We start from the raw sequence: 19,130 nt of genomic DNA on the forward strand, positions 1-19,130 counted from the left end.
TAGTCAAACAAAAACAAGCACCTCCTCATGCCCTGATGAAAGTGAACCTTATTTAAACATGGGCCAAGCATGTTGTTGCTGGACGGAGGGAAAGGGACCACGTTGGGTTTGCCTGAACGTTTCCTGTTCTGTTTGTAGACAGAACCTCGAGATATCTGGAAGTGCGAGTCTGCTACCTACAGTGATAGCTATTCTCCTGGAAATTTGATTGTGAGTGGACTGTGGCGTCAGACTTGTTTGTTCCAAGTGACCTTATTTCAGCATCAAAACTTGACCTAGAGGGGTGGGTGAGGGAGGGGAGGGAGGCTCAAGAGGGGAGGTACTACAGGTATAATTACAGCTGATTTGCATTGTGGCATGGCAGAAACCAGCACAACACTGGAAAGCAATTTTCCTCCCTTTAAAAAATTAAATTAAATTTAAAAGCTTGGCTTGGGGCCTGGAGGGCATGCCTTCTCCCTTCAGTCGGGAGAAGCAGGGGCCAGAACAGGAGTGGAATGACACGTGTGACTGAAAGTGGGGAAGCCACTTTTCGTGGAGAGGCGCTCCCTACCACAGAGAATGCTGCTTCTAAGCTGTTTAAATTTGGTCTGCAGGGGATTATTTCGTGATCCTCGAGTGCTTCCTGCATCTGTTTAGTCTTAAATGCTTCCTAAAACATTTTTCAAAATCCACTCGTGATGTTCTAATCCTTCCTAATACATGCACTGCTTAAAATGCAACTCTTCTTTTTTAAATCCTAGCTTTGAAAATGCAAATAAATGTGAGTCTTAAGAACAGATTGAAAAAAAAAAGTGAGGGCTGGTGGATGCATAACTGAATGTCAAGGGTCCTGTGTTTCATGCACTTTACAGAAGACTTCAATCTGTGTCTGTCTGGTCACTTCAATAAGAAAAGTTAAGGCAGTGCTGTTACAGCCACTTCTAGGCTGAATTAGGGTAAAATAAATGTATTGCACTCCCTCTACTGGCTCTGAAGCTGCAGCAGCTTATTAACTAGACCTATTTTTAGATGTTATTTCCCCATTAAAAAAAAAAAAGTGATGTGTAGAAAAAGCAAGCAAAAACTGGGAACGCTATTAATTTTACTATTCATTTAAAATGTCAAGGAAAGTAAACATCTGCTCAATGCCGTTGGTTAGGATGAACAGGAAAGCCTGCTTGTTTTAGGCTTTGCAGCAGAGCACTGAGGGGCGAGGGGCGCCTCCCCTCCCTGAAGCATACCTCTAACAGCCTTGTAAAAGTTACTCATGCATGCGTGCTAAGTCACTTGAGTCGCATGCGACTCTGCAACCCCATGGACTGCATCCCGCCAGATTCCTCTGTCCATGGGATTCTCCAGGCAAGAATACTGCAGTGGGTTGCCATGCCCTCCTCCAGGGAATCTCCCTGACCTAGCCTTGTAAAAATTACTCAGTCCTTTTCAAATGCTGAAATAATCTTTTCCCACAGCTCAGTGAACCAAAATAAGTATGTTTTGTGTCTTCAAAACAGTCCAGGAAAGCAACAGCATTTGTCTGACTTGGTTGATGTGGGAAGGAGCAGAGGGGTTTTCTTTTCTTCTGGTGTCAAAGAGGAAAGCTAAAGGATCATCAGCTGAAACACTACAGCCCAGGGGAGGCCACCTCCTTGCCCGAAATCATAGTCCTCCCAAACCTGGAAGAGACTCACAGCCATGTGGGATCTCACAGCAGCGGTCCTGCTCGCACCCGGAGCGGAGGCTACCAGGAGGCAGACGCCCCAGATGTCGGGCTCCTGCGGCCCCAGCCCCGCCTCTCTCTTGCTGATCGGGTGTGTGGAGGTTCTCCTGCAGAGCCTGTCTTCTGCCTGCACTCTGCTCTCTGCTTTCCACTCTTTCTCGCTTTTTTCCCCAGGCGTCTGGATGCCAACCGCATCAGCTCCGTGCCCCCCAGCTGCTTCAACGGCCTGCATTCCCTGAGGCACCTGTGGCTGGATGACAACGCGCTGACGGAGATCCCAGTCCAGGCTTTCAGAAGCTTATCAGCACTGCAGGCCATGACCTTGGCCCTGAACAAAATACACCACATACCAGACTATGCCTTTGGAAACCTCTCCAGCTTGGTGGTTCTGTAAGTTTTGTTGATTCCCCCTCCTCCCCCAACAGTTTCTAAATTCACTAAGATCTTGTAATTCTCTGTGGGACCTTGACCTTAGAATGATAGCCCTTCAGACTTTGAAGAGGGACATTTTAAGGGAGGAAAACCCCCTAAAATAACTCAGAAATGTTCTAATCGTGCAAAAGAATTAAACAACATTTATTGAGCACCTGGTAACTGCTAAGCACTGCTAGGCATTCAGAAATAACAAAATATGACCTCTCAGGGAAACTGTTGTATATTACAGGAGTAATTACCACACTGTATAGTTAGTCCCATGACCAAAGGTAATAAAAATCCCTTATTTCTGATACTAATTTGTAATGCATGTCAAGTTGAAATATGCCCTTCTTATTATTTCATAAGTACCTCTTGAACCCCTTCCAAGGTAACAGAAGCAAGGGACAAACCCTTAACAACAAGTTATGCATTTGTAAAGCTTTTTCCCTTTGAGGTCTAGATTTCATTATTTTAAGTAAACTAAAACGATCTCAAGTAATAGTAGGAAAAATAAACGGCTCAAGAGGGCAGCAATATGCCCCACGTATATAATACAGTCAGTGCTGACAGAGGACAACAGGAGCTGCTTGAAAGGCTCGAGAATTAGCTTGCTTCGAGGAAAGCGCCTGCTGCACTGTTTCTGCCTTAGCTGCTTTCCTGCCCCCAGCCCACCGCGGGCTTCAGTCATTGCACTTTGCTTGTTGATAGGGCCGTCTCTTGCCCTGCGGTGTGTACTCCTTTGAGGGCTGGCCAGCATCTCATCCATCTTTTGAGGTTCCCATCATGTGTTGCCTGTAAAAGATCCTCAATAAGTGCCACATAGATCTCACATGATACCAGCATATATTTATTAGAATAGCAACCTTTGTCTGAAAGGATCGGACATGCGGGGTGACGTTAACAAATTTCTATCCTGAAGTAGTTCATATACAAAGGTGACGCTTCTGTTCCACCAGAAGCTGGGTAGGTGCCTTAATGTTTCCTTCCACTAGAGGGAATGAATTTACAGAGATTCAGCTCTTCTCTCCCCCCAGCCCCCTTAAGCCCATTTCCCAAAAATCCCCCTGGGACTTGGTCCAGTTCTCAGTTATGCACACAGCTGTTCTCGCTGGCCCTGACGTAACCGACTTATCATTGAGCCAAAGATGATAATCAGACACATTTATACAACAAGATAACTAATCTCCTTGGGCAGTCAAAAAATCTGATCCCCATTCTCTGTGGCTGAAATTGTTGTTTCCTATTAACCTGTGGCCCCACCCTGGCAAAGCAGCCGCGATAAGCCATCAGCTTTGGTGGAAACTGAGCACACCTCAGACCACCTCCTCTCCACCCTCCGTTTGTCGATGTTGGTCAGAATCTCTATTTAACATTCTGTATTCCAAAGCCACACTGATCAACCTGAATTTACTTTTACCAGCCTTGTTGCTAATCCCACAATTATTATTCACTCCATGATATCTCAAACCCAAAAGGTAAAACTGTGACTGTTAAATTCTGTGGTGTAGAGTCATCTCTGGTAAGAGTGAATGGGGCATAAAGCCTTTAAAGCAAGCGAACAGAAATGTTAAACAAAGCATCTCTTACATATAATTAGTGCATTCTCTAGAGTAAGTGTTTTTGGATTTCAGCAATCAAAACGTTTTGCCTCACTTTCCATGTGCAATGCGCCCTCTTGACTGTCTGTAATGTTCTCCTCCAGACATCTCCATAACAATAGAATCCACTCCCTGGGAAAGAAATGCTTTGATGGGCTCCACAGCCTAGAGACTTTGTGAGTTGACCTTTTATTTGTTGCCCTTTTCTCAGTGTTTTCATGACTATTTGGAAGGAATCAAAATAGCCTTAAAGTAAAAATTGCTATTTGGTTTGGTTAATTGCCTGAGCTTTAAACAGATATTTACAGTGGCTTTATCTTACGCCCCTATACACACTCTATAGAGCCAAACAATAAAACTGAGATTTTATTTTAATCTAACGAGAGTGATAAATTAGTTGGAATCATTAGAAGCTAAATGAGATGTCCTCTACTGAGCAGGGACTGTTTGCTCAGGAATGTGTACTCTCTGTCAGGGATCAGTTCAGTATTGTCACTCAGGCTCACCATTCAGGAGTTAGGCCCTCCCCACTGAATGAGAGGATGCAGACGAACAAGTGTCAGACTCTGTCCAATCAGAGAGGAACAGGCATCTCATCAGCAAACGGAGGTTCCTGCAGGAGCAACTCAAAAGCCTAAAACTTAATAACAGCTACCCTTTATTGAGTATATCTCTAACCAAATATTGTACTGAGCACTCAGCACACATGGTTTCAAATCAGTCCTACAACCATCCTATGAGAACACTAGTATGACCCCTTTTTAGGCTCCAGGACTTCCCTAAGGGACCAGTGGTTAAGACTCCACACTTCCATTGTGGGGGGCTCAGGTTCAATCCCTGGTCAGGGAAGTTCCTCATTCTGAGTGGTACAGCCAAAAAAGAGAGCGAGAAAGAGAGAGAGAAAAAAATGATAACCATTTTTAGGGTCCAACAGACTGGTTCCAAATAGGAAAAGGAGTGCGTCAAGGCTGTATATTATCACCCTGCTTATTTAACTTATATGCAGAGTACATCATGAGAAACGCTGGACTGGAAGAAACACAAGCTGGAATCAAGATTGCCGGGAGAAATATCAATAACCTCAGATATGCAGATGACACCACCCTTATGGCAGAAAGTGAAGAGGAACTAAAAAGCCTCTTGATGAAAGTGAAAGAGGAGAGTGAAAAAGATGGCTTAAAGCTCAACGTTCAGAAAACGAAGATCATGGCATCCAGTCCCATCACTTCATGGAAAATAGATGGGGAAACAGTGGAAACAGTCTCAGACTTTATTTTTTCGGGCTCCAAAATCACTGCAGATGGTGACTGCAGCCATGAAATTAAAAGACGCTTACTCCTTGGAAGAAAAGTTATGACCAACCTAGATAGCATATTCAAAAGCAGAGACATTACTTTGTCAACAAAGGTCCATCTAGTCAAGGCTATGGTTTTTCCTGTGGTCATGTATGGATGTGAGAGTTGGACTGTGAAGAAGGCTGAGTGCCGAAGAATTGATGCTTTTGAACTGTGGTGTTGGAGAAGACTCTTGAGAGTCCCTTGGACTGCAAGGAGATCCAACCAGTCCATTCTGAAGGAGATCAGCCCTGGGATTTCTTTGGAAGGACTGATGCTAAAGCTGAAACTCCAGTACTTTGGCCACCTCATGCAAAGAGTTGACACATTGGAAAAGACTCTGATGCTGGGAGGGATTGGGGGCAGGAGGAGAAGGGGACGACAGAGGATGAGATGGCTGGATGGCATCACGGACTCGATGGACGTGAGTCTGAGTGAACTCCGGGAGTTGGTGATGGACAGGGAGGCCTGGCGTGCTGCAATTCATGGGGTCGCAAAGAGTCGGACACGACTGAGCGACTGAACTGAACTGAAAGTTATTTATCAACATGACATAGTCAGTTAGCAGCAAAACTGAGGCTTGCTTCCTTCTCTAATTTGACTCCAAAATCCATGTCTGGGACTTCCCAGGTGGTTCAGTGATAAAGAAACTGCCAGCCAATGCAGGAGACGAGAGTTCGATCCCTGGGTTGGGAAGATCCCCTGGAGAAGGAAATGGCAACCCACTCCACTATTCGTGCCTGGGAAATCCTATGGGCAGAGGAGATTGGTGGGCTACAGTCTGTAGGGTCACAAAGAGTCAGTCATGATTGAAGTGACTTAGCAGGCACACAAAATAAGCCACACAGAATCACTGAAGCTGCAAAACCAGCTCTGACCTGGACAGCAGAAGGCTGTAACCAAAGAACACCTCTCCTGTGGCCTTGGAGCCCGCTGTTCATTTGCATATGGAACTTAGCGATATGTACCTGATCAGCACAGCATCTCACCGGACCTGGGTTCACTCATTTCCTGAAGGGCCTAACGGCTGTCCTTCCGGGGTTACTAAGTCACTGCACTTCCTCTGAGAAGGAGGAACCATCCTCATGTGGAGATGCCAAAGGTGAATGTGTCTAGGCAGGACTTTGAAGTCAGTTTAATGGCACAGGCCAGCTGTTCCCATCAGCTGCTTGGAAAAATTAGAAATTCTCCTTTAATTACACAAGGGCTGGATTGGGGATCTTAGCAATGGAAAGCACCTTCCAGTCCTTTTCAACTCAATAGGAACAGAAAACAAAGATGGGCTTTGATAGGTTATTTACATAAATAGTCTTTCTTTTTTTTTTTTTTCCCCCCATGTTTGACATGAGGACCCAGGATTGCAAATTCAGGAAATTCATTCATTCAGGGCAAATTCATATAAGTCTCAATGTCCCCTCTTCCCTCACTTTGCCCAGGGCTCCAGAGGATAGGTAAAATAACCAATTTATTCCCAACATCTTCCTTTCCACTAGAAATCTGGGTAATTTATAAGGATCCAATCCTCATTTAATCAAAACAGAGCATCTGGAGAGACTTACAAACAGGAAGAAAATTTATGTCCACAAAAGACACAAGTTTCCTGCCTGCTGTATAGCTTAAGGATGGTTTGTGCCAGACAAGTAGGAATCTTGATTCATGTTTAACTCGGTCAAATTATCTCTCTCTTAAAATTAAATAGCACTTCTTCCCCACAGAGGAAGATCTAACCACATCTGATTGCCTGACCAAAAGGTTTTTCTGCATCATCTGGGAAATCTGCCTTTCCCAGAGATCGGGAGGCAATTACTTTTTCATATGGAGATGTAGCTCAGACGTGGAGTAAGTCTATAAAGCACTTGTGAGTAATGGGATTGAAAAGCCATTTGTGTCATAACAGAGAGACGAATGACTTGAGATTGATTGTCTGGTCATTCCCTGTCCGTGCATGAAGGATGATAGAGCTTTGCCTCACAGACTAGGAAAACGAATCCTCATTTGTGACCATGTGGATATTCTAGACCTGATGTCCTTCTTCAGAGCACCCTGTACCATATCAGCGCCTGCAGAAGCAGGCCGTCACCCTGGACTTCAGGCTGGGAGAAAGGCCAGTTACTGCACCTGAGTCAGGAATAAAGCCTCCTTCCTAGAGGTCCTCTCAGGAGAGCCTCTGAAAAGTGACGGGCCAAAGTCAGAGGGTTAAGGCAGGGCCAGGAAAGCAGAGGCGGTCGAGGAGGGCACACACTCGTTGGCAGCTTGGTGAGCCAGGTTCAGGTGAAGAACGGCATCGGCCAGCCACAGACACCTGGCCACGTGTTCTAGACACTTGGACATTTACGATGCTGTACATGTCCTTAAAAAAAAAAGGGGCTTATTTTGTATTAGGGTATAGCCAATTAACAATGTTGTGATAGTTTCAGGTGAACAGAGAAGGAACTCAGCCACACATATACATGTATCCATCCTCCCTCAAGCTCTCCCCTCCCATCCAGGCTGCCACACGACCTTCAGCAGAGTTCCACGTGCTATCCACAGTAGGTCCTTGTTGGTCATCCTTTTAAAATATAGCAGTGTGTAACGCCCATCCTAAACTCCTTCCCTTTTTTTAATGCCCAGGGCCATTGAGCCTTGACTCTTTGAAATTTCTCACAATCAGCCTAACAATCATTTCAGTGCAGATACTTGTGGAATGATGGTGCTCAGCAAGCCAACAAAGTCTCTCCTTAAAGAGACGGAATTGCTATCAGTGATACTGGTCCATGGGAAGATCATGTTAACGTTCCTTGTAAATGTCATGTACATGAATTTTTAAAGGAAAACCTGAACATGCTATTTACTTATTTTCAGAGACTTAAATTATAATAATCTTGATGAATTCCCCACTGCAGTCAGGACACTCTCCAACCTTAAAGAACTGTAAGTAGGACACATTTAGTGGGAGAACTATTCTTTGTGAATGTATTTTAAAACGTGTTTGACTACTGTATATAATATGACTAAGAAGAATTTGAAAGGTCATCTAAATAATGGTTAACTACATCTAAAATGTATTTTAATTTGATTCTATCACCAAAAATAGCAGATAATCTTTTAAAATTTATGATGGATTTCTCTGTGTTTATGAGGAAAAAAGTATGTATTTCTCTAAGCCATTATCTTTTCCTAAGTCGTATTCTTCCAACATTTCTATATGCTCTATAGGTATGTAGAGAACTATATTGGAATTCACTAATTTGCTGAGCATATCCAGCAACAAACTTCTCTAGGTTGCATGAGTCTAGGACTAGATGAATACAGTGTACAGGCTTAGTATAATGTTAGATGCCTTCCTATACATTATTCCATATTCCTTTAATGCTTCATAAATATTATTTGATTTTTAAAGAACCCCACCATTTTACTATGATAAAGCTACCTTTCAGCTATTAGGTTGCATATATCATCTTTTTATATTTATAATTTAATTACTGTTCTTAATACCTAAATACATAAATAACCTTTGTAATGTTCTAACACTTGGAAAGAAAAATAAACACAGAGCCTCTTCTCTCGGCAGACAGAAATAAGACACACAGCTAAAGGAGGTAGACAGCAGGGCTTGTTTATAAGAAAAAGCCTCTGTGGGGTTCTGCTGCAGGACGCCCATGTGGCGCTTACCCGAGAAGTCATCACTGTCTGGCTCAGGCAGCCCCGAAACTGCCACTCACCTCCTTCAGCCACAGACCCACATAGACCAAGACCACTGACTCTGCCCCTCTGCCAGTCAGATGACATCACAGCGATAGATGAGAATCAATTTGTTATTACAGACTCACTGAGCTGGGGCACCTTTCTTCGGCTCAGGAAATTTTGTCCTCATAAGGAGATTACCTAAATCTCCACTTAACTGCAGCTTAAGTCAATTTTCTCTTCTCCTGGCTGCAAATGGGGTCAGGAGGAGTGATCATAATCTTTTCTCCAAAGATGGTTTCCTCTGTCTCAAGTCGTTAGACCACGATGCTCTGTTGGATAGTAATGGATAGATGGTTTCTTTTTATAACAGTAGGTTAAAAGTTTCCATAAAGCACGGTTATTATTTTCAGATTCCTTATTCCTCATTCAAGATGACAGCTTGTGATTTCCTTTTCTCCTAGAGAGTGAGGGCGTGAAAGTTTCAAAACGCTTGGAGGAATTGAACCTTATCCTCTGGTTACTAAAAATGCTGATTATTGCCACAGGTTTGGGGAAGGGACTATGAAATGATTTTACCCCACCGGTTATTTTCTATAAACTGTCTTTTCTCTCTTTCTAGAGGATTTCATAGCAACAATATCAAGTCAATACCGGAGAAGGCCTTTGCAGGCAACCCTTCTCTTATTACAATGTAAGTGGTCGTAGTTCTTTTCGATTTTTCTATCCTGCAATATAGCATGCATTGTCCTTTTAAGCATAATACAATAAATGTTCTATATTTGCCCAAGTTTTGTCTCAGTCACTGTAAAAATCCATACAGAGAAGTATATGTGGAGATGTTTTGCTAGATTTTAGCTGAATGCTGAAGTTATATTAAAGATTCTTTTTCTAGGACCTAAAATATTCATTGCCTTATGTTTGGTATCTTCAAATGCTTCGTCTCACTTCACAATCATCTTATGAAATGCTTTTTTGCTTATCTCTAAAAAAAAATCTGATTTTTAAAATGTCAGTGTCAAGGTCACCTAGTCATTCAGAACTTGAACCCAAGTATACTAGAAGAATAGCTTATTACATTAAATGTTCTCACCAAAAAAGATAAGTGTATGATAAATAACTACATGGGGGGAATTCGTTCACAATGTATGTGTGTATGCATACTCAGTTGTGTCTGACTCTTTGGGACCCTTGGACTGTAGCCCACCAGGCTCCTCTACCCATGGAATTTTCCAGGCAAGAATACTGGAGTGGGTTGCCATTTCCAACTCCAGGGGATCTTCCTCATCCAGCGACTGAACCTGCATCTCCTGCATTGGCAGGCAGATTCTTTACCACTGTGCCAACTGGGAAGCCCTCACAATACATACGTACAACCAGTTGCCACCATGTAAATTTTAAATATACAATATTATGTTTCAGTTAGGGCTTCTCAGGTGGCTCAGTGGGAAGAAAAAAAAACCCACCTGCCAATGCAGGAGATGCGGGAGACCTGGGTTCGATCTCTGGGTCGGGAACATCCCCTGGAAAAGGAAACGGCACCCCACTCCAGCATTCTTGCCCAAAAAATCCCATGGACAGAGGAGCCTGGTGGGCTACAGTCCATGGGGCCACAAAGAGTCACACACGACTGAGCATGCACAATAATACATGCGTGTGTCAATTAGACCTCAGTAAGCTAAAATATAAACAGATACATATATATTATTATATACAATGGAGGTCCCTTACTGCAAGAAGGAGGGGGAGATGAGGGAACTACTGTTTTATACTAAGTCTCTATACACAGTCATGTTTAAGTCCAAACACTGAGTTACTTTTATACAAACTAGGGTGTAATTCTAGAAAGGTGCCTGTGTCCTAGAAATGTGTATGTGAGGATTTATATGCCATAATGGCATAAGATAGAGTTACAGCTTCAAAATATGATTAATTTTGTGTTTCATATTTAGCACAAACAGAAAATTAATCATGTGTAGGTATATAGAGGAAGGTGAAAATATGTAAGTATTAGTCTGGCTCTTAATTAAAAGGCAACTGGCAGGTTTGGGGCATAGTATTGGCCTGAGGTCATGGGGGAGAGGTCTGAAATATGGAGGAGGGGGAGTAAGGATAACTTCTGAAGAGGACTGTAGGGGCACTTCTTGGCAGGTAGCCGTTCTCCTGTGCCAACTTGACAGAGAGGCTTTCTGGAACCGGGTGGCATTTGTCACAAATGAGCTGGAATCCCAATTAGCCCTGACAACTGAGAAAAAAACAAGCCATTCATCATTTCTGAAATGTTCTGACAGTCTGTTGGCAAACTAAGGGGGTTAAAGTTTATTGCCAACAAACATTAGTTCTCATTAGAGAGTATTTACATACTGAAAGTTGGCAGACTGTATTGCCTTTCTTTACCCCTTTTGTTTCTTGAAGCCGCAGGACTGGTTTTCTTAATCACTCTTTTGGTATGGTAATGACCCATGAAGAGGACTAACAGTCCCCGATATCGATCAGCACTCCTATCCGCTACAGGACGGCCGTGAGTGTTTCCTCCAGGAAGCACTTTTCTCCTTGCTTCTACCTGTTTGTAGCCCTTGCCACTGCCACTCCCGCCCACACTCCCCACCCTGACTCAATTTCTTTGTTTTTCTTGTTGCATTGGTTACCCAGGCTAATTTCTACCTCTGTAGACCCCATCCTATTCATGACTTCTTTTTTTAATATAAATTTATTTATTTTAATTGGAGGTTAATTACTTTACAATATTGTATTGGTTTTGCCATACATCAACATGCATCTGCCACAGGTGTACACGTGAGGCAGGGAGGCGAGTCTTAGACTGGTCAAAATCTAGAGGATTTAGAGGGGGGAAATGAAGTGGCAGAGGGGATGGAAAGACCCAGTGTACCGTAACTTCTTTCCATCCCCTCTGCCACTTCATTACCATAACTTCTTTCCATCCCCTCTGCCACTTCATTTCCCCCCTCTAAATCCTCTAGATTTTAACCAGTCTAAGACTCGCCTCCCTGCCTCTACCACTAGCAGAGTGATCCCCCTGGAAGCACAGCATCCGTATTGTCATTCTCTTGCTGTGAAACACAGTCAGGGTTGTCTATTTAACTTAGACACCTACTCGTTTTGCCGATATTCTCAGCTTTCCGCACGGCTCAAGCCAACCCTCCTGACCATCCCCCCAAGTTCTCTTCAATTCCCAACTACCAGGCAGTTCAAATATCATTACATTGAAAACATCCATAAAACAAAATATTTTTTCAGTTCTATTAATGTGTTAACTTTTAGAGCAATAATTAAATTTTTAAAATCTAAAGTTATAAAACCCAGAGTAGCAAATTTCCTCTCAAATATATTTGAAGAGTCCTTTGTGTATGCTGTAAGATTTGACTAGAGGATATTGACCCTCATGTAAATATAGAGAATTTCATCTTCCTTTAGCTAATGATATAACTGCCAGCACCTTGAATAACATTTTGCCACTCGATGGATATTCTAGATATTGGAGGTAGAGGAAGAGTCTTAAGTGTTACACAGTCAGTTCAGGCTTCCCAAGTGGCTCTTGGTAAGATTTCACCTGTAATGCAGGAGACCCGGGTTCATTCCCTGGGTCAGGAAGATCCCCTTGGAGGAAGGAATGGCAACCCACTCCATATTCTTGCCTAGAGAATCCCGTGACAGTGGTGAGGGGTGGGCTATAGTCCATAGGGTGGCAAAAAAGACACGACTTAGTGACTAAAAAACAGCCAGTTCACTTGCTTTTCTCCATAGTAGCTAACATTCATATCTGCCTTGTCAGAAATTTTCAGTAGTATGGATTTCCTACCAAAAGCCTCATAATGTGAGTGAAATAGTTTTGAAGTTTACCTGAAGTCAAATAATCAAAATTACATAAATAACATAATTTTATTTGTTGAAATTTGGAAGGAATATTCATTTGTCATGCAAGTTTTATAATAAGACATTGGTGTTTGGATTTTTTCAGACATTTCTATGACAACCCCATCCAGCTTGTTGGGAGAGCTGCTTTTCAACATTTACCTGAACTAAGAACACTGTAAGTGTTTATTTCTCTTACCAATTATTTTCCCTTTGCAAGGTTGCTGTGAAGACCAAATGAACATTTCAAGTGTTTTGAAATGGCCATAAAAATGACCCTTTCTAGAATATTCTGCCAGTAATACTCAGATAATCCTCCTTCTAGGACTTTGAATGGCGCCTCACAAATAACTGAATTTCCTGATTTAACTGGAACTGCGAGCCTGGAGAGTCTGTAAGTACTTGAGTAGGCTCTTGACTTTGCCCTAAATCACCACTGCCCTTCAAGCCTGACCAGTCTTAACATCAATGAATCAAAATATGTCCCTGTATGATGTCTGAATACAAGAATGATGTCTGGTTTGTGTTTCAACAGGACTTTAACTGGAGCCCAGATCTCATCTCTTCCTCAAACTGTCTGTGATCAGTTACCTAATCTGCAAGTGCTGTGCGTATCAGTAAGGCAATAATATTATGTAAACAGGACTGAAATGACAGGCATTATTTCAGTAATCCTTTAAAAGAGGAGAAAGTTCTTTCCTTGAAGGTCTTCAGGAGGTCAGGCCTCCTTTGCCTGCCTTGGTCCAGGGAAGTGGCTCTTGGATATGACCCTAGTAATAATGGCAGTGGAATGTTCCAGGTGGCTCAGTGGTTTAAAAAAAAAAGCCAGTGCAGGAGTCACAGCTTTGATCCCCATGTCAGGAAGATCCCCTGGAGAAGGAAATGGCAACCCTCTCCAGTATTCTTGCCTGGGAAATCCCATGGACAGAGACTGGCGGGCTGCAGCCCATGGGGTCGCAAAGTGTCAGATACAACTCAGCAACTAAACAGCAACAACAACAATAATGGCAGTGGACCCCTGGTTTCCAAGTCCCAGACAGTCTCCCATTAGCATTTCAACTGGAGCACATTTCCTTTCAGAAAATGGATATGAACAAGGCAATATAACTTCATTCCCACCTCCCTCTAAATCCTCTGCAAAGCAGGGAAAAAAAAATCATGGATCAGAAACCCAATATGGATGCCAAAATAAAATTATGAGACCCACACAAACCTTGATAAAGGCAACCAAACATTCTTCCAGTATAGTTGTGGGTGCCATGTTCTAATGTTTCATCTAACAGGTAAACAACTTGCTTGTGTTATTTCTGTTGCCTTGGGACTTTCGTTCTCTGCCCTTTCCACATTTTACAAAACGTAGTTTATAGGAATTGGGAGAGCCTGGTTTTGACCTTCCGTTTTTCAGCCTCCTCCTTCTATGCCCTGTTATCACCTCCTCCAGCACTGCAGGGATGTCATGAAAGCACCCTGGGTCCCTCACAGGGCTCTGTTCTCAGAAAGGAGACTGCTGTGGCAGCTGTGATTCTAGCACAAGCTTTGTCCAGTAGCAAATGGCAAGCAGCTCTACAATGTTAAGTGGAAGAATGGGAACATTTTTCAGGGGCTGAATAACTGGGAGAAAGCGTCTAGACACCAGTAGGTGGAAATCTCAGCAGCCATCTTGGAATTCTGCCCGCCATGCCTAAGACAGCCCGGACACATGCTCAGTTTTGAGGAAGCTGGCTGAGTAACAGGACCAGGATTTCACCCATTATAACTGATAAGTAGGGAGGCAGTATTTTTTGTTTTGCTTTGTTTTTTGGGAGGCAGTATTTAAATTGCATCTGTCTCCACAAGGTCACACAGAATGGTAAAGCACCTGAGTCTAGAGCTGCCTACACTGAGGCTGACTGGCAAGCTGGTTAAGAACAAAGGCTCTGGGGTCTGTTTTTCTGGTTCAAATGTGGCCTCTCTGTCTGCGATCATAGTATTTTGAGTGAGTTATTTATTCCTTCCAGGGCTCCATTTCCCAGTCTATAAAAGATGCGCTCCATTTCCCAGTCTATAAAAGATGCGCTCCATTTCCCAATCTATAAAAGATCTATAAAATCTACTTCCTTCAGGGGATCATCATGAGGATTCAGTAAGTTACTACAAGCCCAATACTTATACCAGCACCTGGAGCACAGTCATCGTGCCCAGGCGTTAGCACTTCCCCAACGTGCCCAGGTGTTAGCACTTCCCCATCGTGCCCAGGTGTTAGCACTTCCCCAACGTGCCCAGGTGTTAGCACGTCCCCACTTTGCCCAGGTGTTAGCACTTACCGTCATCTTTCTCACTTCCTTTACAACATTATTCTTTCCTTAAGTGGAAACCCTGAAAGGCCTGAAAGAATGCGATTGTATGAATGGCAGTGTCTTGCTACTTTCTTTTTTGTTTTTTGGGTTATTTTGGTTTTTGTTTGTTTGTTTGCTCTTTTCATTTTTTCTTTTTTGGGCCATGTGGCATGTGGGATTTCCTGGCCAAGGATAGAACTCAGGCCCCCTTTATTGGAAGTGTGGAGTCTTAACCACTGAACAACCAAGGAAGTCCCTATCTTACTATTTTCAAAATATGTCAGTCTATAGTATTAATTTGTTCTTTATAGCAACCCATATCTTTTCATTTAAAGAGAGAATTGAAAAAGACATTAATGCTGCACTCAGCACATCAACCAAGTAGAATTAAAGTTGAGAGCACAACCACAGGTCTTGACCTTGACTCCAGTCTGCTTTATGTTCTGGAAGTATAGGTCTGAGTGCTCCCTTCCTGTGGCTGGATCATCCACTGAGTACCTGCTGAATGAGGCAGTGTCCCTGTACATGAGTGATTTTTCCCTCCCATGGGAATGACTTGGCTATGCATGGCTTTCCCCATTGACTAGCTGGTGCTCTTAGTCAAGTCATTTTGCTTTGTATGGGAATCAACACAATATTTCCCTCATAAGGTGACCACTAGGATTAAACAAAATAATTCAGGTCAAGCTGTAAACATGGTGTCTATATATAAGAAGTGCTTGATCAATGTTAGCCATGAAAATCATTAGATAGAAGGTAGGTAGGAGGTGACACTGTGTCTTTATGTAGAAGAAGGTTTCATATACCCCTACTGAGAGTTACACAGGAAGGCTTGGTCCCCTTGCAGTCTGTGGAGGTGAGCAAACCAAATTATTAGCAGCTTTTATGTGTGTCCACTTTATCACATTCACTACTTTTCAAAAATACACACGACATTGTTAATCAAGTGTTATTTGTGTATAGATGCAGAGTATTTTTTTCACTGGTTTGGTTTGGTCTTTTAAATCTCTAGTGTAAACTACAAATTTGTGTTTCCACACAGCTTTATCTGAATTATTCATGTGTAGTAAGTTGAACTGTACTTCTATTTAAATTCCATGTATTCAATAAATATAACAAAAGTAATCAATTACAAGAATAAAATAATTCAAAATACTCTCAGAAAACAGTATGGATTTTTAAGTTGCATAAGTGGTGATCTGGTTTTAAGATTTAGAATCAGGCATGAAAATAAGTTAGCTGATTAGCAGATAACTTTTAAAACATGAGACAAGACTTTTTTAATATCTATCTGTTACTTTATCTACTAGCTTTCTTTTTTTAAGCTTTCTGCAAATTATCATGGCTTGTTTTCGATTAGCTCTATTATACTATAAATATGTCCAGATGTTTTTGTTATTCTGTAATTTGTTGAGTTTTGGCTGAAGACTTTCTTAGATTTCCGCCCCCCCCCACACACCTCTTGTAATGATTGATTTCAAAGTTAGTGCTGTGTTTTGAATTGTTGAAGGGATTTTTTTTTTCTGTTGATTAGAAAAGAACCAACAGTGATTCTCTTAGCTGTACAGATATAGCAGCTCTTAGAAACAGAGGCACAATTATTTAACTTAATTTGTACTCGTTTCTGTAAGATAATAGCTAGAACATTGTAGATCATCACTAACAAAATATAAATAAATTCATTAAGTAAATTAAATCAATTAAAGAAGTATAACAGTTACATTTCAGTTGACATCTGAATCTACTGCTTAATCCAATAATGCGTATGACTACCTGCTCCATGTCAGGGCTGGGGAAACGTTCAGAGTCTGCCTTTGGGAGCTGGATCATCGTGAAGGGACAGGGAGAGAAAAGCACATTTCCTGATGACTAACATGTAACAGATTTTTCCCTTTTAACCTTCTGTTTTTCAGAGACCTTTCTTACAACCTGCTAGAAGATTTACCCAGCTTTTCAGTCTGCAAAAAGCTTCAGAAAATGTATGTCTGTAAGAGTCTCTAAGTCACCAAGTGAAAACCAAGAGCCAAAACTCACATTTCCAGGGGTCATTGGTTTGCTTACCCTGTGGTTCACTGGGGAGACATGTGAAGCTTGCCCTTCTTACACACATGACTGCATAGGATGGCTGTAAAGTTGGGAAACATAGATAATATTATTTTACCATACATTACACTATAAGTAAAGCACTTATTATAGTTTTTTTCTCCCTAACCTGGTATAGTAATGAACTGGGTTTGTTTAAGCTCTGGATTTTTTCTAAACTTATACCTTCAATGAGTGGCATTAATATCTTTTTTTTTTTCCTGAACACAAGTGAAACTCATATGTATGGCATTAATTTTGAAAACTGGGGAACTTGAGTTTATTGGTATGTTTGCTTCATGATAATCACCTTCAGAGGAGACTCCATATTTGTCTTATTTCAGGAGCTACTGTTGCTACTTCTGCATAAAATATTTTAGAATTCCTCTCTTAAAATTGCCTCCTGCATTAGACATCAGCCTTTTTGAGTCATGCTTTGTTTTTGATCAAAAAATATTAACCATCTATCCTTTGCCACTTAATTTTTCTCTGAATGCCTTTGGGCAATTAAGGGAGGGGGGGGAAAGCCATCTTTGGAAGATAAACATTTGACACTCCTGAAGACCCTCAAGGAATATAAGGCTCAGAAGGCAGAACCTGGAGAGGCATCCTCAAAGTGTTTGAACGATGCTCCATTGGGAATGTAGCTCGAGGCTCAACAGTAAACAATCCACCTGTAATATAGGACACTCGGGTTTGATCCCTGGTCTGCAAGACCCCCTGGACGAGGACATGGCAAGCCACTCCAGTATTCTTGCCTGGAGAATTCCATGGACGGAGGAGCCTGGTGGGCTGCAGTCCATAGAGCCTCACAGAGTCAGACACGACTGAAGCAACTGAGCATGCTCACCCAAAGGAATAATAAGTATTTGTTTGAAAGAGAGGCAATACTTATTTAAGTGTATAAATCGTCCTGTTCTTTTTAAAACAAAATGAAAATTTTTTTCAGTAGTCACTTGGCAGTCGTAGTTCACGTGTTCCTTGATTGAGGGAAGGTAATCACTTGTAAAACTTTTCTGAAGACTTATCTTAGAAACCGATGACTCTGAAGTCAGTCTCTGGAACCTATCATTTCAGAGACCTGCGGCATAATGAAATCTATGAAGTTCAAGCTGACACTTTCCAGCAGTTGTTCAGCCTCCGATCTCTGTGAGTACCGCCTCCCAGTACTTTCCCCATCATAGAGCAGTTTTTATCTCTTTTGGGTCTTCCTCTAACAGTTCCTTTTCAATGTATGCAGGTACTGTTGGGCCTTTGTATGTGTATCTACCATAAGAAGGCAAATATTTTTCTCATGATCATTTCCAGGAACAAGTTCAAAAGTAGTAAATTTGCAGTCAGATCTTTGCTGGTCAGCAGACATGAGACTTAGATAAAGAGGAAGGAGGCCAAGCTATTAAATAGCCTGCAAAATGTGATTCTATTCTCATCCAGGAACTGGCAGAGATCGTTTGGCATGAAAAAAACAGGGTGACCACACAGTTCTTCCTGCCTGTTTTTCTTTCCTGGTCAGTTTTTCAGTGCAAGTCTCTCTGAGTGCATAAGAATCACCTGGAGGTGACTAAAAGTATTCAGAGTCCAGGCTCTCACCTGCCTCATGAGTTAGACCCTCTGGAGTGGGGCCTGGGAATCTACATTGTAACAAGTACACAAGGGATTGAGCACAACTGTCCTGGAAAATGCTTCTGTTGCTCAGATGACTAAGATTTGTAAATATTAGATTCCATTCTATGATTGAAAAGACCACATATTAACTATAAGTTTTTTTAAAAAAAACTTAGTAATAGATTTTTTATGTGTGTGAGACAGTTAAAAAAAGATTAAACTTTTCCATCCTAAAACTGGATTTCAGTCATTTTGATGAATGATGGCAGTATGTAATGTTTAAACTGCAGTACATAAACCTTTTCTTTCCTAAAGTTTTTCTTAACATTTAAGAGACCGTCTAGGTGATCACTTACCTAGAGCCAGACATCCTGGAATGTGAAGTCAAATGGGCCTTAGGAAGCATCACTACAGACAAACCTAGTGGAGGTGATTGAATTTCAGTTCGGCTATTTTCAAATCCTAAAAGGTGATGCTGTGAAAGTGCTGCACTCAATATGCCAGCAAATTTGGAACACTCAGCAGTGGCCACAGGACTGGA

The 19,130-nt window shown here is 42.0% G+C and overlaps 1 protein-coding gene across 2 annotated transcripts in view; it reads left to right on the top strand.

The window, feature by feature from the left end:
* LGR5 (leucine rich repeat containing G protein-coupled receptor 5) overlaps positions 1-19,130 on the top strand; it is a 128,602-nt gene that overhangs the window by 96,501 nt on the left and 12,971 nt on the right. Inside the window, exons 5-13 of one of the 2 annotated variants that reach the window (XM_005679712.3) lie at positions 1,874-2,089; positions 3,819-3,890; positions 7,893-7,961; positions 9,337-9,408; positions 12,694-12,765; positions 12,913-12,981; positions 13,123-13,194; positions 16,816-16,881; positions 18,062-18,133. In XM_005679712.3, coding sequence (XP_005679769.1) covers positions 1,874-2,089; positions 3,819-3,890; positions 7,893-7,961; positions 9,337-9,408; positions 12,694-12,765; positions 12,913-12,981; positions 13,123-13,194; positions 16,816-16,881; positions 18,062-18,133 — 780 coding nt within the window. The remainder of the gene's footprint in view (positions 1-1,873; positions 2,090-3,818; positions 3,891-7,892; positions 7,962-9,336; positions 9,409-12,693; positions 12,766-12,912; positions 12,982-13,122; positions 13,195-16,815; positions 16,882-18,061; positions 18,134-19,130) is intronic. The other variant, XM_013963635.2, reaches the window with a different exon arrangement.

Source organism: Capra hircus, chromosome 5, assembly GCF_001704415.2.
Source record: "Capra hircus breed San Clemente chromosome 5, ASM170441v1, whole genome shotgun sequence".
Lineage (NCBI taxonomy): Eukaryota > Metazoa > Chordata > Mammalia > Artiodactyla > Bovidae > Capra > Capra hircus.